At 40.4% G+C, this 22,082-nt stretch overlaps 1 protein-coding gene and 1 long non-coding RNA gene across 3 annotated transcripts in view; one reads left to right on the top strand and one right to left on the bottom strand.

Moving 5' to 3' along the window:
* The first annotated feature begins 330 nt into the window (after nt 1-330).
* Nucleotides 331-15,441, top strand: LOC118015065. The gene is made up of 4 exons (XR_004680511.1): nt 331-433; nt 1,484-1,610; nt 9,220-9,348; nt 15,318-15,441. It is a non-coding gene; the product is annotated as an uncharacterized LOC118015065 (long non-coding RNA).
* Nucleotides 15,442-16,216: 775 nt separating this feature from the next.
* VPS13B (vacuolar protein sorting 13 homolog B) overlaps nt 16,217-22,082 on the bottom strand; it is a 767,339-nt gene continuing 761,473 nt past the window's right edge. For both annotated transcript variants that reach the window (XM_035011614.1, XM_035011613.1), the window contains 2 exons: nt 21,649-21,898; nt 16,217-17,837 (listed from right to left, as the gene is read on the bottom strand). In XM_035011614.1, coding sequence (XP_034867505.1) covers nt 17,589-17,837; nt 21,649-21,898 — 499 coding nt within the window. In that variant the 3' untranslated portion in view covers nt 16,217-17,588. The remainder of the gene's footprint in view (nt 17,838-21,648; nt 21,899-22,082) is intronic.

The raw sequence follows: 22,082 nt of genomic DNA, 5'->3' as shown, positions 1-22,082 counted from the left end.
ACGATTCTTCACATAAGGGTAGTTAATAATGAAAATGACGGTTTGTGCACATGGTTTGTGCACTGCATGGGCCCAGGATGATTTGTACTGTATTTGTAAGGTACATTTTAAAATATTACATACTAAATATCTTTGTATTCTCTAATAAATTCATATCAACTCTGTATATGAGTAAGATTAATATCTCCAGTTTACTAAGGAAACCGACCCAGAAGGTCAAGCCTGTAGTGCAAGGTCTTACAAGGAGGAAACTAACCACACACTTGAACGTCAGCTCTGAAAATCTGGAGTCGCGCCGGAGGCCTTTTGAACTCTTCCGGCCACCGTCGCTGGGTCCTTTCCGCGGCTTCTACTTCTGCGCCTGCGCGCTGCTGGAACGCCATCCATTTCTGTATCGGTTTGGGAGGTCGTTAGGTTTGAGGTTGGTGGTGAGGTGAGTCGTGTTGCTTTTGCGTCCTTCCTCAGGGTTCACCTGACTGCTGCGTTCCGTTGCCTGCTCTCGCTATGCCTTGGAGTTGAGGTGTGCCCGTATCTCTGCGGTCGGGGAGCTTCACCTCTCACAGGGGTCGACCCCTGCAAGCTCCCGCCGCGGCCTCAGGAGGGCTGCGGGCAGGCAGCGGGGGCCCCCGGGGGCCGGGTGGGGTGCAGGGCCCTGGAGGAAGCTACTGGGGTTCGGAGGCGGCTGGCCCGGGCCTGGTCTCCGCTGTGTTTTTTCCCCAGTGTGACCTTGGTTAGGTCATTTGACGTGTCTGGCCCCAGGGTGAAAAGGGAGGGGTGGTTTCTTCCTCAGGGGGTCGTGAGGCTAAAGGGCAAAGTAGGGCAAACAGCAGCATCTGCGGGTCGGTGCTCGCTCGCTGTGTGGTAACAACGTGGGTGATTGGACTCGAGAAGCTGGAAAAGGTGGGGGGGGGGTGAAGGTGGGCGTCCTGCAGCCTCCCAGCGCGCCCATGGCTCTTCCACCCCAGCCCTCCCGCCGCCTTGACCGAAGGTCCGCGAGACTGCGCGGCGGTCACTCGGTGGGCCCTGGAGGCCACGGCTGGGCTCCTGCCCGAGTTTAAATCGTTCACACCGTGACCTTGGAAAAGTTACACGTCATCTCCGTGTGCCCTAGTTTTCTCGTCAATGAAATGGGAATAATGAACTGATAGTAAGTTCGCAGAAGAGCAAATGGCTGTAAATGCGTTTGCACTTGGCAGTCTAGAGCCACTGCTTATCTTAACTGTGATTGGGAGATTTTTGTTTGTAGTTTCTGCTCCCTGTTGTGCCGCAGTGGCCTTGCCAGAGTGGGGGGGGGGCGGGGACCCTGAAGCAGGCTAAGCCTTTAAACACCTTAGGCTTTTAAAAAATAATAATAAAATAAACACATTAGGCTTTGTGGGAGGAGTCATGCCTGTGCCCCTCTAGGTACTAAAGTGCATTACGTGTAAGAGTTCTTTAGATATCTTACTATGTTCTTAGAGTTGTTTTTGTTTTACCTGTCAAGGAGAATAACTACCATGACTTCCGGTGCTTTGACGAAACCTCAGATGCGAGGCCTTCTGGCCAAGCGTCTGCGATTTCATATTGTTGGAGCGTTCGCCGTATCCCTGGGGGTTGCAGCTTTCTATAAGGTACGTGTGTTTGATTTTTACTTTGGGCCATGTTTGGTCCAGAAATGTGTGTTTTAAATTTGAAAATGTGTTTTCATAAGTAGTTCTGAATCTTTCAAAGAAACTCCCTCTCTAATGTGCTCCCTTCCCCTTCCTCCGCTTACCTCAGTGTGACAGGAAAATACCTCATACTCAAGATAGCTTGTCCTCCATCATTAAAGGAAGCTGTAGTAGTTTGTTAGGGCTGCCAAAGTACAACAGATTGGGTGGCTTAAACAACAGAAATTTATTTACTGTTCTAGAGGCTAGAAACCCAAGCTCAGTGTGGCTGCAAGGTTGATTTCTCTTGAAGCCTCTCTCCTTGGCTTGGAGATGAGTTTCTCCCTTTGTCTTCACATGGTCTCTGTGTTGGCATGTTTTTGTTTGAATTTACCCTTGAAAGGATGCTGGTCATATTGGATTAGGACTCACCCTACAAACCTCATTTTAATTTATCTCTTTAAAGACCTATCTCCAAGTACTGTTAACATTCTGAGGCACTAGGGGCTTAAGACTTCGGCACATGAATTTTGGAAGACAATTCAGCCTGTAACACAAGGATATAATTTTATTAAAGCAGAGCGATGGGGAAGGCAGTGTTTGGCAGCTTGAATTTGTTGCCACAGAACTGCATTTTAATGCTGTGTCTTCTGTGGATTTTAACATTATGCCCTTTGGGATTTTTTTTTTTAAATAAATTTTTTGTATTGTGAACACATAAAATTTAGCCTTTTTTAAGTGTACAGTTTGGTGGTATTAAATACATTTATAATGTTGGATCACAATCCAGCTCCATAACTCATCTTGTAAAACTGAAACTGTACCCATTAAATAATAAACCCATCCCTTCTCCAGCCAGTCTGTGAAATAATTCTTTCTGTATCTTATTTTGACTTCTCTAGGTACCTTTTGTAAGTGGAATAATATATTATTTTGTCTTTCTTAACTGGCTTATTTCAGTTAGCATAGTGACCCCAAGGTTCATCCATCTTGCAGCATATGTCAGAATTTCTTTCCTTTTTAAGGCTAATAATATTCCATTGTATGGGGCTCCTGGCTGGCTCATTCGGTTCGGCATCTGCCTTCGGCACAGGTCATGGTCCCAGGGTCCTGGGATCGAGCCCCACATTGGGCTTCCTGCTCAGTGGGGAGCCTGCTTCTCCCTCTCCCTCTCCCTCTGCCTGCTGCTCCCCCTGCTTGTTCTTTTCTTTCTGTCAAATAAATAAAATCTTTAAAAAAAAAATATTCCATTGGATGTCTGTACCACATTTTGCTTATTCATTCATCTTTGATGGACACTTGAGTTGCTTCCGTGTTTTAGCTATTGTGAATAATGCTTCTATGAACATGGGTTACAGGTATCTCTTCAAGACCCTGCTTTTAATTTTTTTCGATATATATCCATAAGTGGAATTGATAGATCATATGGTTATTCTATGTAATTTTTCAGGCAACCACCATACTGTTTTCTGTAGTACTGTCTGACATTTTATATCTTGCTACTTTGCTGAATTTATTTATTCGTTCTAACAGGTTTTTTTCTGTGTGGAATTTTTAGGGTTTTCTACATATATCATCTGTAAACAGATGATTTTGCTTCTTCCTTTCCCATTTAGATGCCTTTTATTTCTCTTTCTTGCCTAATTGCTCTAGCTAGAACTTAGAGTACTGTGTTGAATGGAAGTGACAAAAGTGGATATCTTATGGGTTATGTTGAGGTAGTTTCATTCTATTCCTAGTTTGAGTGTTTTTATCATGACAGGATACTGAATTTGTTAAATGCTTTTTTGCATTATTTGAGATTATTGTGTTTTTTTTTTTCATTTATTCTGTTAATGTGTGTTACATTGAATTTGTATGTTGGACCACTGTATGTTGAACCATCCATGCATTCTAGGAATAAACCTCATTTGGTAATTGTGTACAGTCCTTTTAATATGCTGCTGAATTCAGTTTGCTAGTACTTTGTTAAGGATTTTTTTTTTTTTTTTTTTTTACATCAGTGTTCATAGGGGATATTGGTCTGTAGTTTTCTTGTAGTGTTTTGTCTGGCTTTGGTATCAGGGTAATGCTGGCCTGGTAAAATCAGTTAAGTGTTCCTCCACTTCAGTTGCTTGGAAAGATTTCAGGATTGGTATTCTTTAATTTTTTGTAGAACTGACCAATGAAGCCATCAGGTCCTGGGCTTTTCTTTGTTGGGAGATTTTTGACTACTGATTCAATATCCTTACTACTTATAGTTATATTCAGATTTTCTCTTTCTTTGTGATTTAGTCTTGGTAAGTTTTGTGTTTGTAGGCATTTATCCATTTTATATAGGTTATCCAGTCTGTTGGTGTACAGTTGTTCATACTACTCTCTTACAATCCTTTTAATTTCTGTAGAATCTGTAGTAATGTCCACTTTCATTTCTGATTTTAGTAATTTGAATCTTTCCCCCTTTCTTCTTAGTTCATCTTGCTAAAGGATTGTCAATTTTGTTGATGTTTTTGAAGAACCAGTTTTTGGCCTTCTTGATTTTTTCTTTTTTCTTTTTTCCCCTAGTCTTTGTTTTGTGGATCTCTGCTCTAATCTTTATTATTTCCTTCCTTCTAGCTTTTGGTTTATCTTTTCTTTTTCTGGTTCCGTAAGTTGTAATGTTAGGTTGTTGATTTGAGATCTCTCTTGTTTTTTAATATATGTGTTTTATAGCTAAAAATTTCCCCCCTTAGCACTCCTTTCACTGTGTCCTGTAAGTTTTGGTGTGTTTTGTTTTTTCATTTGTCTCTAAATATTTTCTGATTTCATTTGTGGTTTCTTCTTTGATCCATTGGTTGCTTAAAAGTTTGTTGCTTAACCTCCATAGTTTTGTGAATTTTCCCGTTTTCCTTCTGTTACTGATTTCTAATCTCATGCCATTGTGATCAGAGAACATACTTTGTATGATATCTATCTTTTTAAATCTACTGAGACTTAATTTATGGCCTAATGTATGGTTTATCCTGGAGTGTATCCAATATGCAGTTGAGAAGAATGTGTATCGTGGGGGCACATGGGTGGCTCAGTCAGTTAAGTGTCTGCCTTCAGCTCAGGTCATGATCCCAGCGTTCTGGGATCAAGGCCCCTGTCAGGCTCCCTGCTCAGCAGGGGAGTCTGCTGCGCTCTCTCTCTCTCTCTCTCTCCTTCCACTTGTGCAGTCTCTTTCTCTCTCTCAAATAAAGTAATAATAAATCACTCTTGTTTAAAAAAAAAGGTGTATTCTGTAGTTGGGTGGAGTGTTCTTTGTATATGTGTTAGATCTGGTTGGTTTAATGAGTTAAGTCCTCTGGTTTTTTTGTTTGTTTGTTTTTTAAGATTTTTATTTATTTATTGAGAGAGATAGTGATAGAGAGCATGAGAGGGGGAGAGTCAGAGGGAGAGGCAGACTCCCCGCTGAGCAGGGAGCCTGATGCGGGACTCGATCCCGGGACTCCAGGATCATGACCTGAGCCGAAGGCAGTCGCTTAACCAACTGAGCCACCCAGGCACCCCAGTCCTCTCTTTTTTTACTTAGGTCTGGTGTGGTTTTATCTTTCATTGAGTTTGAGGTATTGAAGTCTTCAGCTGTTACTGTAGAACTATTTTTCTCTTCAATTCTGTCAGTTTTTGCTTTATATATTTTGCTGGTGTGTTATTAGGTGAGTATATTTTTCTAATTGTATAAATTCTTACTGTATTGAGGCTTTTATGATTATTTAAAGTCCTTTTTCTCTTGTAATCTTTTTTGATTTAAAGTCTATTTTGTCTGATATTAGTAAAGCCACTCCCACTCTCTTTTGGTTATTGTTTGCATAGAACATCTTTTTGCAAACTTTCCCTTTCAGTCTGTTTTTGTCTTTGAATCTGGAATAAGTATGTTGCAGACAGCATTTTTGTTGGGTCATTTTTCAATCCATTCTGCAATCTCTGTGAGGATTGTATGTGTAGATGCCTTTGAATGTGTCCGTCTTTAATGTCTGGCTCCCAAAAGAAGAAAATGGGAAAAATGAAGAGAGGGGAAGAAAGGTGCTCTATCCTTTTAAGTCCCCAGAAAGTTGCTCATCTGATGAAAAGAGGCTTGCAACAGTAGGGGGAGTGCAACAGCAGTGGCCACCAGCCTGTTTGCCCCTCTGTGAACAAAAGCAGCAATCAGCTATCAGAGTACAGGTCCCTGGTATATGGAGGAGAGGGTCCTTCTTGCCCATCTTCGTTCCAGAAAGCTGTGTGTAAGCTGCTCCAGGAACACTTGCACAGCTACCTGCCTTGGGGATGGGGAATGGGTAGCTGTTAAATTGCTGAAAGCTGAAAGTGAGTAAGATTAACCTGACCACAATTTACAGTTTAAGCCTTCCTCTGGAAATTGTATGCTTTCAAGAGATCCAAAGTTTCATGATAGTAACATTAAACAGATTGTGCTAGTGCAGTTGTGTAGGTGGGGAGAGATTCCTGGTGTTCCTACTCCACTTTTTTCCCAGAATACTCTATGTGCTTTGTGTTTCTTAAAGTCTTCATGTTATATTTACACCTTTTTTTCTATAAAAATGTTTATGATAATACATGTATTTATGACCATGTGTCATAATGGCCCATGAATTAGAGCTTTGCAGTGCTTTGTACTTAATTTTTTTGGTTTAGTTCTTCTATTTTTAGTAAACTGTGAGCCTCTTTAGGGCAGGGTGCCTTTTTTTGTTCACAGTGGCACCTCATTGTCACTTGCCTGACACACAAGTAGATGCTTAAAAGTATTTGTTGGATAAGATGTAGTGTCTGAAATTTAGTACAGTGGTAGGTGCTATAGAGTTCCAGGTGCTTTGGAGTATACTAAGTGTATATACCTCTAAATATGTGTCTTTAAAGAAGTTAAGAGTCAAGTTGGGTGAAAAAGTTAGGTGTTAGTGCAAGATAAACAAAAGGACATTTTATTTCTCAGAGCTGTTCCTGGAGCAACTTATACACAGTGTGCAAGAATGAAGGTGGGCAAGGAGGACCTTGTCCTCCAAATACTAGGTGAACCATACTCTGATAGTTGATTGCTGCTTTTGTGTGTTTCTTTCAGTGGGTGTGGGGTATTGTGGGTCATAGCTCTTTGACAGAGCAGGCTGAATTTGTGCCTTGAAAGTTAGGGTGAATTTGAAGTGCTAAGGGGAGGGAGAACAACTTGAGCAAAAGCACTATAAGGGGTGTGTGCTTTTGGACCCTATGAGGAGACAGGCATAAAGAAGTAAACCCTTTACTTGCTCCTTGAGATAGTTGCTTCTGGGCATGTAGTGGGCATGAAATAAATGTTTGTGGGAAAAGGATGGATGGATGGATGAGTAAATGAAGTGGGAGTAAGGAGAGGAATTTGGGGAACTCATTTCTTTGCTCTCATTGTCATTATCAAACTTCAGGCCTCTGTGACTTGTATGGATTCTTGTCGCTTTTAACTTTAGCCTCTAGAATAGATCTGTTTATGGTATTGAGTTCCTGCATGCCCAGTGTGCAGTGGCTTTCAAAATCTTGACTTACAGTAAGAAATACATTAACTACTGGCTGCAGTCTTCTAAACTGGTTTCATCACTTATAAATGGGTTGTGGGTGATTTGCTGAAACTTGGTCTTGATTTTAAGATACTTTCTGATTAGCTCTTTCTGCCTTTCCATCATCTTCCCAGCAGTCCTAATATACCCAGCCCTCCAGCCCTTCATAACTAGCTGCTGTTAGAAAATTCTGCTTTCTCCCATGGGTTTGTACACAACAGGAATGTCTTTCATCTCATTGTGTGGCAAATTCCATTTTACTCAGATGTTTCCTTTTGGAGTTGCAGCCTATTCCTCCAGATGGGTTGGTTGTGTTCTGCTACGTTCTCAGTCATTTTGTACCAGACTGTACATTCTTGGCACATTGTATTTTAAGTAATACTTGCTTCAGGGTGTGTCTCTTCTACTAAATTAAGAGCCCATGTCAGACCAATAGTCTATTCTGAATGAAAAGTTTTAAAATTTGCTTGGTAGATTAGTCAGTGTTTGTGTATAGTTAGTGTTTGAACGGAAGGAAGGTTCGCAAAACACTGAGGAATCCAGATTCTTATTAAAGAATAAGGCGGGTGTAAACTTGGTTCCCTTGGTAGATGCTTGCTTCTTTCATTTCCCTTATCCAGTTAGTGTTGAGTGCTTTTGAGGATTTGGCCTTTATTTTGTTCTTAGTTTTGACTGATTTTCACAATTTTAATCAGCTTCTGTACTTCTTACATAAAGTCACCATCCATTAAATCATTTTTGATTAAGTTAATCTGCTAAGCCTAAATTCATTAATATGGGTTAGATTTTGAGGCAAATGAGCAGTGCCTATCCTGAATAGATTTTTTCCATAGGTAATTACTGTTAAATAAATTAGACATATCCTAAATCTTCAGGTATTTGCTTATCTGTGTAAGGCCTCATATATAGATTTTACGGGTTTCAAGTAACGCATGGTGTAGTGGATCTAAATTGATAGTTTATATTCTTTTTGTTGCTGAAGTCCAGATTTTTCAGACTTAAAAGGAAAAAGTTTAAAGTGTAACAAAACAAAATAGGTGGGGTTATAACATGCATATCCTTTCATTTTGGGGTTCACTGAACCTTTTATTTTAGTCTACCATGTTTTTAAAAGGAAAAATATTTTTCTTGTTTTAACAAGAAATGCTCAGTCGCCTTCTGGGTAATGGGCTGGCCTCAGTTCAGAGGGTTGCATTGGGGCTCCTGCCTCTTGGTCTTATTGGAAGAAGTTGGGAATTTTCATAGAAGGTGAGGCAGTAAAACTGGTCAAGTTTTAGTACCAAGTGTCATGATTCCATGTATTTCTGCAGTACCTTAATGGAGGTAGATTGGCACTTGAAGAATTTTTTTTACTGTTTTTTATATGCAGGTTGGGATTTGATTTTGGATTATAACCCACACGTTGAAATCTACTAGGTAGTATTTTGTGGAAAATATAACCTTTGCCAGATGACAGACCTGGGTTTGAATCCTGGTTGAACCCACCTACCACCTAGTGCTTCTTCTAGACCTTAATTGGGTCACTTAAATTCTGAGTCCCATTTCCTCCTATGTAAAACAGGTCAATGTATATTCTAAGGGCTTAAATGATATTGAAGTGTAAATCACCCAGAACTGTTCTTGCCAGATAGAAAGCTTCCTGTGTCTTTCGGAGGCAGATGTGTACAGAATTGATCTCACTCCTTTGAAGTTAATATAATTTAAATTGATCCAGAATATATTAGCATGTCTCAGCTGTGGGGATATTAGGTTTTGCTAGAGGGAATGCTGCTGTCTGTCTTCTCCCTAAAGCCTTTTAGCTTTCTGGGTATCTTCCTTTGGCTCTTACCAGTCTGCATACCCACACCCAGCAAAAGGAATAATCCATCCCCAGGCAAGGAAGGCCCCTTTTGCTGAGTAGTTGCCATGAGGCTACTTTATCTTCCCTTGCATCTGTGTCAGTGCCTCCAACCTTTGTCTTAGGAAATACAGAGTTCAAGTTAAAGGTGAAAACAAACATTATAATTTATGTTGTCTTTGGATATTATTTTTAATGGTTTTAAAAATAAGCCCTAATGGGATATGTTATTTTTTAGTTTGCTGTGGCCGAACCAAGAAAGAAGGCATATGCAGATTTCTACAGAAATTATGATTCCATGAAAGATTTTGAGGAGATGAAGAAGGCTGGTATCTTTCAGAGTGCAAAGTGATTTTGGAATGTAAAGGTAATGTGGCTGTTTGAATTACTGTTTAAAAAAATTTTTTTTTATTGTGGTAAGATACATAGATCCAGAGCTCTTTTCATCTTGCAGAACGACCCGTTGAATTACTCCCTCTTCCCCCCATCCCCTGGCTAACCACCATTCTACTTAGTGTCTCTGAATTTGACTACTCTAAGTACGTCATTTAAGTGGAATCATATAGTATTTGTTTGGCTATAGTATTTGGCTTATTTTACTTAATATAATGTCCTCAGAATTCATCCATTACAGTATGTGTCAGAATTTCCTTCTTTAAGGCTAAATAACATTCCATGGTATGTATATACCACATTTTGCTTATTCATTCACCTCTGGTGGATATTTGGATTGCTTCCACCTTTTGACTTGTAAATAATGTTGCTATGTTAGGGTGCCTGGGTGGCTCAGTCGGTTAAACGTCTTGACTCTTGATTTCAGCTTAGGTCATGATCTGAGGGTTGTGAGATGGAGCAGGGTGTGGAGCCTGCTTAAGATTCTCTCTCTCCCTCTCCCCCCACCCCAAATAATAATGTTGCTATGATATGTGCAAATATCTCTTTAAAACCCCTTCTTTTAATACTGTTGAGTATGTACCCAGAAGCGGAGCGGCTGGATCATATAGTAGTTCTGTTTTTATTGTTGAAAGGAAACACTGTACTGTTTTAACATAGTGGCTGCACCGTTTTATACTCTTATCAAGTGCAGAAGGGTTCCAGTTTCACTACATGCTTGCCAATACTTTTTTTTTTTTCTCCATAGTAGCCGTCCTGATGGGTGTGTGGTGGTACTGGATTTTGATTTTGATATGCATTTCCTAATGGCTAATGATGTTGACCATCTTTTCTCATGCTTGTTGCCCATTTGTATGTCCTCTTTGGAGAAATGTCTAATTAAATTCTTCACCCGTTTTAATCAGTTTGGGGTTTTTTTGTTGTTGAGTTGTAGTTCTTCAAACTGCTTATATCAGATATGATTTTGCAAATATGTTCTTCCATTCTGTAGATTACCTTTTCACTCTGTTGATTGTATTCTTTGCACAGACATTTAAAATTTTGATGGGGTCTATGTAATTTTTGTTGTTGCCTGTGCTTTTGGTGTCCTTTCCAAGAATCACTGTCACATCCAGTGTCATGAAACTTCTCTTATATTTTCTTGTAAGTTTTACAGTTTTAGGTCTTTGGTCCATTTGAGTTAATTTTTGGATATGAGGTAAGGAAAGGGTACAACTTCTTTCTTTTTCGTGAATATCCAGCTTCCCAACAGCATTTGTTGAAAAGCCTGTCCTTTCCCCAGTGGATGGTCTTGGCACCGTTGTTGGTAATTTTTTGACTGTATATGTGAGGGTTTATTTTGGGCTCTGTTTTGTTGCATTGGTTTATATTTCTGTTTTTATATCAGTACCACACTATTTTGATTACTGTGGCTTTATAGTAAGTTTTGGAACTAGGAAGTGTTAGTCCTTCAACTTCATTGTCTTTACAAGATTGTTTAGGCTATTCAGGGTCCCTTGATAGTTTATATGAATTTTAGGATGGATTTTTCTACTTCTGCAAAAATGCTGTTGCGATGTTGATAAGGGATTACATTATATTATGTAGCTCTCATTTTAGGTAATAGGACATCTTAGCAGTCATAAGTATTCCACTCCATGAACATGAGATGCCTTTCCATTTACTTATGTCTTTAATTTTTTTCAGCAGTGTTTTGTAGTTTCAGTATGTAGGTCTTTTGCATTCTGGGTTAAGTATTCCCATGTATTTTATTCTTTTTGATGCTATCATAATTGGAATTGTTTTCTTAATTTTTTTTCTGATTATTCATTGTTAGTGGATAGAAACACAACTGGCTTTTGTGTGTCGATTTTGTACCCTACAGCTTTGCTCAGTTTATTCTAACAGGTTTTTTTGTTTTTTGTTAAGAGTGCACACTTGTGCACAAGCTGGGGGAGGGGGAGAGGGGAAAAAAAATCTTAAGCAGGCTCCATGCTCATCATGGAGCCTGACCCAGGGCTCGATCTCCAACCCTGAGATCATGACCTGAGCCAAAATCAGGAGTCGGATCCTTAACCAACTGAGCCACCCTGGCGCCCCTATTCTGACAGGTTTTTTGGTATGGAATCTTTAGGGTTTTCTACATTTAGGGTTTTCTGCATATAAGACCTGCAGACAGAGATCGTTTTATATCTTCCCTCTCAATTTGGATGTCTTTTATTTCTTTCTCTTGTCTGATTGTTCTGGCTAGGACTTCCAGTTCTTTGTTGAATAGAAGTGGTAAGAATGGGCATCCTTATCTTTTTCTTGATCTTAGAGAAAAAACTTTCAGGTTTGACCAGTGAGTATGATATTAGCTGTGCTAATAACTTTTCATATATGGCTTTTATTATGTTGCTGTAGTTTGCATCTGTTCCTAATTTATTATTTTTTTTTCCTTCCTGTACTGTACTTTTCATCTCCATGACTTGTTTTATAACTGGAAGTTTGTATCTCTTAAAACCTTTCACTGGTGTTACCCATCCCCCACTCCTCTCCCGTCCCACGCCCAGTTCTCTGTATTTATGAGTCTGTTTCCTGACTTGCTTCACTGAGTATAATACCTTGTAGGTTCATCCATGTTGTGGCATTAAATGGCAAGATCTCATTCCTTTTTATGGCTGAATAGTATTTCAGAGTGTGTGTGTGTGTGTGTGTGTATGCATACGTGTGTGTACCCAGTAGTGGAATTATTGGATCATATGGTAATTTTTAACTTTCTGAGAAACCTCTGTACTATTTTGCAGTGGTTGCACTAATTTACATTCCCACCAACAGGTCACTAGGGTTCTCTTTTCTCCACATCCTTACCAACACTTGTTATCTCTTCTCTTTTTCTTTTCTTCTTTTTTTGATTCTAGCATTCTGACTGGTGTGAGGTGGTATCTCATTCTGGTTTTGATTTGCATTTCCCTAATGATTAGTGATATTGAACATCTTTTCATGTGTCTATTGGCCATGTATGTCATCTTTGGAAAAGTGTCTGTTCAGGTCCTCTGCTTATTTTTAGTTGGTGTTGTTTTGGTATTAAGTTCTTTATATACTTTTATTAACCCCTTATCAGATACTTGGTTTGCAGAGATCTTCCTCCCATTCAGTAGGTTGCCTTTTTATTTTGTTGATGTTTTTCCTTTGCAGTACAAAAGCTTTGTATTTTGGTGTAGTCGTAATAGTTTATTTTTGCTTTTGTTTCCCTTGCCTGAGGAGACATGTCCATAAATATGCTGGTAAGGCTGACATCCAAGAGATTACTGTTTATGCTTTCTTTTTTAAGATTTTTATTTATTTATTTATTTATTTGACAGAAATAGTGAGAGCAGTAACACAAGCAGGGGGAGTGGGAGAGGGAGAAGCAGGCTCCCCACAGAGCAGGGAGTCCAATGCGGGGCTTGATCCTAGGACCCTGGGATCATGACATGAGCCAAAGGCAGCCGCTTAACGACTGAGCCACCCAGGCACTCCTGTGTATGCTTTCTTATAGGATTTTTATGGTTTCAGGTCTCACATTTAGGTCTTTTATCTATTTTGAGTTCATTTTTGTGTATGGCATAAGAAAGTGGTCTGGTTTTCCCAGCACCATTTATTGAAGAGATCGTCTTTCCCCTGGTATATTCTTGCCTCCTTTGTCATGTAGATTAAATGACCATGGAAGTGTGGGTTTATTTCTGGGCTGGATTCTCTTCCATCAATCTTTTTTGTGTCTGTTTTTGTACCAGTACTATACTGTTTTGATTACTATAGCTTTGTAGTATATTTTGGAAATTTGGGATTTCCAAATAGTCCATGGTATGAATGGACTCTACCTCTAGCCTTGTTCTTCCTCAAGATTAATAGCTTTGGCTATTAATGATATTTTGTGGTTCCAAACAAATTTTAGGATTTTTTGGTTCTGGTTCTGTGAAAAATGCTATTGGCATTTTGATAGACATTGCATTGAATCTCTAGATTGCTTCGGGTAGTATGGACATTTTAACAATATTAAGTCTTGAATCCATGAGTATGGTGTATCTTTCCATTTGTTTGTATCATCTTCAGTTTCTTTCATCAGTGTCTTACAGTTTTCAAGTGTAGGTCTTTCATCTTGGTTAGATTTTTTCGTGGTATTTTGTTGAGTGTTTTTATCGTGAAAACAAGTCAGAGTGTTGCAAGCAATTTTTATTTTTTACCTTCTATCCTGAGGGAGGAGCCAGGAATCGGGCAGTTTCCTCCTGACCACATTGTGTTGCACCAAGGAGGGGGTGAGGCAAGAGTGAGAAAGAATTCCATGAAATTTCCTGCCTTTTTGTGTTTCTCTTGTTGTATTAGGTGTAGTTGTAATAGTTGCTGCAGCTTAACTGGTTTCTAGAGTTCTCACAACTCTTGCTTTTTATATTTAGAATCGTTTCACGTTACGCTATTGTTGCTTGCTAGATTGGCATTAGGAAAATGTACTAAAAAAGTACTTTTAGAAATTGTCTTTGGACTTAACTTTAGAGCCTCTTTAGGCTTAACTTAAACTTAAAGCCTCTAACTTAAAAAAAAAGTTTTGACTCCTTTTATAGTTTAGTTAGGTGTCCATAAGTGACTAGGTGGCCCTCCAGAGATTCTGATTTGGTTTGTTATATCCACAAAGTCCTTATGCCTCATGGATAAGGTTCTGTTGACTATGAAGAAGTGAATTGTGTGCTGATGAAAGGTCCACTAAATTTGAAAGCATGTGAAACTTTTCATATTCTGGAATCTCATCATTCATATATTTAATTTTATTCAAGCTCAACATAAAAGCATTTAGAACAATTTAAGTAAAGATTCTATCCACTACCCCTGTGTGAATTTGATGTGACAAGGGGAATGTCAGTCAGCTATCTTTTTAGGCAGAATGTTCCTGAATGAGCATTCCAGCTGTAGTGTGCATAGGTGTGTGTGTGTGTGTGTGTGTATGTATGTATTTATATATGTATGTATGTATGTATGATCTTTCCTGGGGTATGGAGACCTGCTGCAGTGGACTTTAGTTTTTTAAGACTCAAGGATAATACTGAACATAAGTAACTTTTGTCTGATTTAAAATTATATTCTATAATGTTCATTTCTGTAGTTGTTTATCTTAAAGGAAATATCTGAAATGCAGATAGATGCATGCACAAAGTATATACTATATTACTTAGAAAAAAATAGGAAGACCTTTATTTCCAACGGTTGGAAAATTGATAAGGAACTATGAGTTTTTCATACCATGGACTATTACATTATGTCCATTAGAAATGATATTCACAAAGTAACATGAGATTATCATATAAGTAGAAAATATTTTACATAAAGGGTGATCTATGTTTAATCAAAATTGCGTAGAAAAAAGACTGAAGGTAAAAAGATCAAGAAAATATTAATGGTTCTGTATGGAATCTTAACATTGCTGTTTTCTTGTAACTTTGACATTTTCATAATTTCTACAGTGGGTATGCATTTCATAATCAGATGTTAACAGGCTGATTTGTAAATGTTTGTTAGATTTTTACTTTTAGAGGTTGTGTTCTCATAAAACCAGTAAGGGGAAAAAAAAAAAAAGAAAAACAGATCTGGAGACAGGAATAGAAATGTTGTTTAGAACAGATGGGCTGCTGCTTTTAAGAACAGTATGTGGGTATGAGAAAGGAATGGGGGAGAGTGGACTTGAGAGGGAAGAAAAAGGCAAGATTTGGTCAATGAAAAACAAGAAATTAGAGTAAGGTGTAGTATGCCCAGAACTGGTCAGGATGGTCAGAGACCTTGGCAGAGAATGTACCTGGAGTCCACACAGCCTGAAATGGCCTTCTCCTGGGCAGAAGGTGAGTGAGCAAAGTGTAGGCTCCACTAGTAGGAGGAGACCTCATGTGACTTTAAGGGTGGTGAGGTATTGAGAGAGAATGCTTGTCATTAACTTAAGCCACTGTGTTTTTTCCACAGAATTTCTTTGGGTTTTGTTCCATTGAAGTCTTGTCACTGACCTGTGTTCCTGAACTATGAAACACGAATATTGGGTTATGGAATAGTTTGTCTTGATAAATAAACAACTAACAAATACTTTGGACAGTAAGTCTTTAATTATTCTGATAACTTAAGAGTTGGAGATTTTAACTGTGTTTTATGAACCTTAGGATGATAACGATTTTAAGATTTCTTAAAACTTTCATTGTTTCAGGATATTTTTCATTGCTCTGGTGTTTATTTCACTGAAATACTGGTAGGTGCACTTTCTTGGTCCTGGGTGGTGGATTTAAGGGGTCTACATGAGCCTCTAAGACCACTATACTCTATGCTGTTAGAAGGGACAGAGAACATGTTTTCAATAAAATATGTTTTTGGGCTTCATTGTCACTGTTGAGTAGCCCTGCTGGATCAACCACCAGATATAATAGATAATTAAAATACTGGTTGCTTTTGAAGAGCTAACAGTATGTGTATGTAAGTTAGAATATGTATCTGGTCCAGAAAAATACCATAATAGTATATATTATGGATATGGAATATATACCTAGTCCAGAAAAAGTTGTTCTATTAGAGTAGTGTCTGTTAATGATAAGAATGTGGGAACTTATTTTGGGGGAGGTCTTAGGAGGATCTTTACCCCCTGTATTAATAATTAATGCTTTTTCTTGTGATCAAAGTGATACTACAGAGAGCTTTAAAAATTATTTTAGCCTAAGCTAATTTTATCACTGATTGGCACTATTAGGATAACAAAAACTGTTCTTAGCCTTTTTAACTCATGCAAAATTCTTGGGTCCTAATAATGTGAGCTGTATTAAACCCAGGAATTGGCGAAAACCTGCATTTGAAAAACACTTGGTGACAATACACATTTATGTGTGGTCAGTAATTCAAGGATTCCTTTTATTTTCAACAATTTATATTACAATTCTTAGAAGTAGTATGCAAAATGACCATAAAAGATAATAATTAATACATATTTACATTCTTAAAAATAGTTACTCGAGGTTGGTGAAGCTGTCACTTTTTCCTAAATGAGTGTGACACAACAAACTAATGGAAGAATCAGTTTTTCATATTTAGCCAGAATTGTTCATTAATGGTCTTGCTTTCTAGAAACAATTACACAGTGACTTCTCATCCCTGATGACAAGTGAGACTTGATTAAAAATTAGTGGCCATTTGAAATTGAATTTTCTTAGCATCTCACAATTGTACATAATAGATTGTAGACCCAAGTCTGGATGTAATCAGTAAAAATGTGTTTTAATCAATCAGAGTGAGATTTTTACTGAATATTAAAGATGATAGCTGGTGACCCAAGATCTTGATAAAAACCTATCCTTAAATGCAAAAATAATATCAGACATTGGGAATATTTTGTGTTTGAGCAATTCAGAATAAACTGTTTGGATTGGTTCACTGTTAAGGTTAACATTGGGGTTCCTGACTCCCCTGCAGTACTCCAGGGCAGTATGAATATCCTTCTGCTAAACCCTTTCCACAAGAGAGTGTCATAGGGAATTCCTAGTAGTAGGTTTTCTTTACAGAACTAGAGAAACTCACCTGAGCCCTTTGGGTCTGTTTTCATTGGTAGACACATAAGCTTGCTTGCTAAAAGATAAATTGGTGAAACATTTTTTCTACAGTGTACCTGGACCATCATGAGAATGTCTTGTAAATTTCAGTAACCTGCAGGCTTTAAAGTAGAAATATACATAGCAGGTTTCACTTAAAGAAGAGCATCACATTTAAGTAATAAATTTACATTGACAAATTCCTAAGCATTTAAAGATTCCAAAGGTTTGCAGACAAGGGTATTAGGCAAAGACAATGTCTCAGCCTAGAAACAGATGCAGTTGGGAATGAAGTTTTAACCAGTCTCTCCATTCTAAGGCCTGACCACATTTTTTGTCAGAGCAGAGTTAACAGATCTTAATTATAGTAAACATTTTAGCAAATACCATTAGAGAGCAAAAGGTAGAACTTATGTATGATGAGATGACAACATAGAGATTCTTTCTTTTAATCACTGTCTCCAAATCGGAAAGGAACAAGTTTTTTATCATTGCATTTTAAGGTATTTTCTTAGTTTTAGGGAGAAGAATCTGAATTAGAGGCTGGAAAATTACCTATAATTAAAGTATTGGCTTTGTGTCCATATTAGATGTTGTTAGGGCTAGTTAGGTTTCTTTTTCAAGAAGAATAAATTGCACAAGCAGGGATCAGCAACACCTCAGAGGGGACTCAAGGGAACCCTTTCCTCAGGGCTTTATTTTTCACCATGGTAAATTTACTAATGAATACTTGAGCAAAATGTGGATCAACCATATAGTGGTATGTTTTCACAGTGGAGGGGAGAGGTTCCACAACCACCACCGGGCATGGGGTCTGCATGAAAGAGCAGCTGGGGGCCAGGTGACAAGATGTCTTTGTGATGTAGTCCACAAGTCTGTTGTACTGTTGCTCTGACAGTCTCTCCCGGACTCCATCCACCTGGGATCCAAAAATAAAGAGTCTTTAGTTGCCAAACCCTCACAATGGCACTTCCATGACAAATTATTCCTTCTGTTTTTGCCTTGATAAATCTACACATTATGTCTTTAGGTACTCTAATAAAGCCATTTTGTCCCAAACGGTGCTTTTTATTTTTCCTCTGAGCTGTGGCAGTAACAGTGCACTTTTAGGAGTACAACAGAAGCTCTGCAGGAGACTGTTCGGACAACCTCCTTTGAATAAGCCTTTGGTGTGTAAAATTCCCATGTCTGAAGTTGACAATTTGGTAACATTTTACTCATTAACTATTAAACATCTCTCACTGCTCTTTACTAACGAGCTCAGCAACAAAGAAGAAAAGTGTCTTTTCTCTGCTTGAATCAACATTAAACTCTCACCCTGAAATAAAATTCTGTTTGCCTGTCTCCTTGAACCTCTTCAGTTTGACAGAAAAAAATGTGGAGAAGAGCATCTCTTTTCAAACCAGTGGCTTTGGACAGAGCATTAAAAAAAATAAATACCTTTTGAACTGTAACATTTTCTGTTTTTATAAACACTAGGATTTAAAGCCAGAGAAAATAAAAAAACTGGGCAGAGGAAGGGGAAATTTTTATGGAAAAAAAGGGAGGATGCAAAGTACATTTATGGTTCATAAAAGTCTGGCTCATCTTCAGTGGAACTCAAATAGGGGAACTGAGATATACTACCTAAGTTCTTAAGTGCGATTTTCTGAGAAAGCACCCATCAAAGGGAGTTGGAGCCATAAATTCTTCCCACCCTGAAATTCTGTAGCTATCTAGTGTGTAGATCATGTGGACTGGGAAGTTTCCAGTGTAAGCCACTGATCTGTGGGAATTAGGTAGCCACTGACCTTTCTGTGGTCTGTACCTACCAAATGTTGGCAAGACCACTCTGGAAGAATTAAAAACATTTTAACAAGGGCTTTTGAGTTCTCAAAATAGTTTAGTAATGTAAAGAATTTCTAGGTTTCCGTGTAGGGCATGGAAACAGTGCAGCCCAGGGTGTCTTAAAAGCTGCACAAAGCCAGTGGGATGGTAAGGAGTAAAGGGGATGCCGGAGAAGTAAGTAGGGCATCCAGTAGAGTTTGGATCTCGAATTTGTGAGCTTGGGACAGAAAAGAAAAGCCCCCAAGGTTTCGCTGACAGATGAAGCTGTGTGCCACCAGGCACAAGCCAGAGCTCTGATACCATTTGACGGGGTCAGAATTCAGCTGGAAAGCTTTGAACACACAGAAAGGCTTCACTGCTCCTCCTGAACGGCAGCACAGGAAAACCCGTGCTGTGGAAGGAACCTGGCCAAGGACTCATTTTGAGCCTCGCTCATAGGGATTTCAGTAATGTGCCAGGCATATTAAGCAATTACTACCCTAAAAACGGCTGCATTTAACCAAGAAAAGCAAATGCTGATCTAAAAAATGTGAATCCTGCCACATTTCAATGTACTGAATGATGTCATCTACAAATTAATTCCTTCCAAAATTCAAAGGAGCTGTGTTTCCTAGCATCTAAAGCAAAAAAACAGAAAAGCCATTTTATATAAAGATCTTAAAATACTGTTCCTAGTTTTCCCTGGAAGACAGCAGGTAGGGTTCTTAACCCAGCTTTGCATCTGTGCGTCAGGTTGGCATGTGACGGGTAGGGACTGACACGGGTATGGCAACTGAGGAAGATTAACTATGTCAAGCAGTCCTGCTGAGTGACCCCCCCCCGCCATTTTGCAAACACTGGATTACAGCACTCCTAAGGAAGGGTGTACTGTCTCAGAAAAGAAAGCATTTTTTTTCTATAGTTTGGGTCTCTTTTGGGGTGAGTGGGGGAGGGGCTAGGGTTTGGACATAGGAGGGGTGGGGGGGGACAGTTACTTCCTGATTCCTAGGAGGAGCTCAGGGGAGAGGTAAATTGGGATAGATTCCAGAGAAAGCGGAATTTGGGGGCTGAAGGCATACTGGATACCCACTTTTCTGTCCCGTGCCAGGTGCTGCCCTGCAGTATTCCTGCTCTCAGTCATCTTTTCCTGCCTCTTCTATAGCCACCCCTTAATCCTAGACCCCCGTTATCCCTGAGTTCCGATGGAGAACCAGTGTTGAGCACGGTGTCCAGCGTGTCCGTGCTGCTTCTGCGTCTAACTCCGTGATTCCGTGGTCTCAACCTTGGCAACTTCTAGGAGTGGTGACTCCAGCTATCATCTCATTAACCCCTAGAGAAGCACGTCTGTTCCTTTCCAGCTGTGATAATTCCCCACAGTACCCTCCTCAAAGAAAAAAGCCAAAGAGAGAAGGATCACAGTTGAAGACAGTAAAGACAGTTTTAACAGCAAAAGCTGAATCTCCAGTCTCGGCTTAAGATACGAAATATTTCCTGAGCAGCTAAGGAATAATGATGGTCCTAGATATTCCTTAGGGCCTTGGAAGTTTCTCGTTAAGGACCAAGGACTTGAAGATAATGATACTATCCCCTGCCAAATCCTGTAGCCAGATCACTGCTGCTTTATTGTCAATTGGATCAGAAGATTTTGGCAGATCTAAAGTCAGCCTGGACATCTGACCTCTGTTTATTCCCAGAAAGTCATCAACTCGAGGCAGCAATGTACGCCTAGTGCCAAGCCCCAGCTTAAAGCCTGACTGATTAGGATCCAAGAAGCTAGAGAAATCTCAGAGTTGTTGTGGTTGGCTGCCTTCCATCTTCTCAGATAATTTTACCCAAACAGTGGTGCGAGGGAAACACAGGCTCCCATACCAAGGAGGAGATGATGAATTGGGCAGGACCTGCTAGAGGCAGGTTTGCTGTCCTTTGCTGGGGCCACTGAGGCCCCGGGTTAGGACCAGCAGGCTCCAGCTTGCCACTGACTTACACTCGTCTTGCTGGGTGGAAAAAGATGTCTGTTTCTTAGGTCAACTCTTAAAGCCCCTATGGATCAGGCAGGCAGCAGGGAGGCAGGAGCGGACAGCCATTTTCCACTGGGTGCACCTGCTCACCCTGTGCTGGACTGTAGGAACCTGGAGCCACTCTTGTCAGGGCTCACCTCTGACCCTGGACAGAGCATCCATTCCTCAGCAACTTCTGTGTGGCCACAGAAGCTATCAGGGAGCTGCCCCAAGATCCAAAGGAGCATCCCTGGGAGGTACCCCACAGTACTTAAGGGATGGGAATCTGTCCTGTGGGAAAGAGAACCCAGAGCCAAACAGAAGACAGAGCAGTAGAAGGAAAGAGATTTCTGCACGAAATTTTGACCCATGAAGTGTCGGGGTGGAAATGGGGGAGGGGGTGAGTGAGACCTCCTGGTGTGCGAGCTTACGAAGGTCTGGCCTGCTGGCTGCCCATCGTTTCATGATACCCTCACTGCTGCGGCGGCCCTCTCCTGTATCTCCAGCCCGCTACAGCAGACTCGTGCCTGCTTGGTGGGGCAGAAGCACGGAATTGCCGCCCCGGCCCTGGCCCTCTTGTACGGACCTGTTGGTGCTGGAGCTCCGTTGGCCTGTCTACTCCAGCGCCCCTGCCCCATGACAACCAAGCCTTGTTCAGCTCACACGGTAGCTCAACCCCAGCCTTGAGCCCATCTGGCCTACTGCTGGGCTCCCCTATGAAAGGCTCCCACACTCACCCGGTTGGGGCTTCCCAACGTCCTGCATTGGCTCCCATGCCCCCTTCACGCTGCTTCCTCGGACAGCCCTCCTGGTCCCCAGCAGCCACGCCAGAGGCTGCAGGCTCATACGCCTGCTTGCCAGCGCTCAGCCCGCAGCTCAAATTCCCCGGCAGTTGGCCACACAGTCACCCTGTTCTCGGAAATGTACCTCCACATCACAGGCCACTCTTGGCTGCTTGAGCTGCACGGTGAGCAGGTTGCTTTGCTTGCCGTCCTGGGCACAGTCGATCTCTGTGACGGGGAAGGCCTGCTGCTGTGTGTCCTCGCTGACGCTCACCACAAAGAGCACTTCCGAGGTCAGCAGCAAGCACCCTTCGTGCTCCTGGCCTGAGCCCCTCACCAGAACTACATCCAGGGCCATGTGCACTTCTGGTCTGCCCAGAGACTGAAGCATTTTCCTGTTTCAAAGGAGAAAAGTGAGGCGAGAAGCCAGTTTGGAAAAGATGGTCATATACCAGTACTCACTGTACCAAGGGCTGGGCCATTCTCACACCGGTTCCCCAAAGGCAAAGGGCTCTCACCAAGCTGATTATTAATTTTAGCTTGAAATATAATTGTCACTTTAATTCTCAAACTGATTCT

This window comes from Mirounga leonina, unplaced genomic scaffold (genome assembly GCF_011800145.1).
Source record: "Mirounga leonina isolate KUSES-001 unplaced genomic scaffold, KU_Mleo_1.0 Mir_165, whole genome shotgun sequence".
Taxonomy (NCBI): Eukaryota; Metazoa; Chordata; class Mammalia; order Carnivora; family Phocidae; genus Mirounga; species Mirounga leonina.
This window is presented reverse-complemented; position numbering and strand designations above follow the sequence as displayed.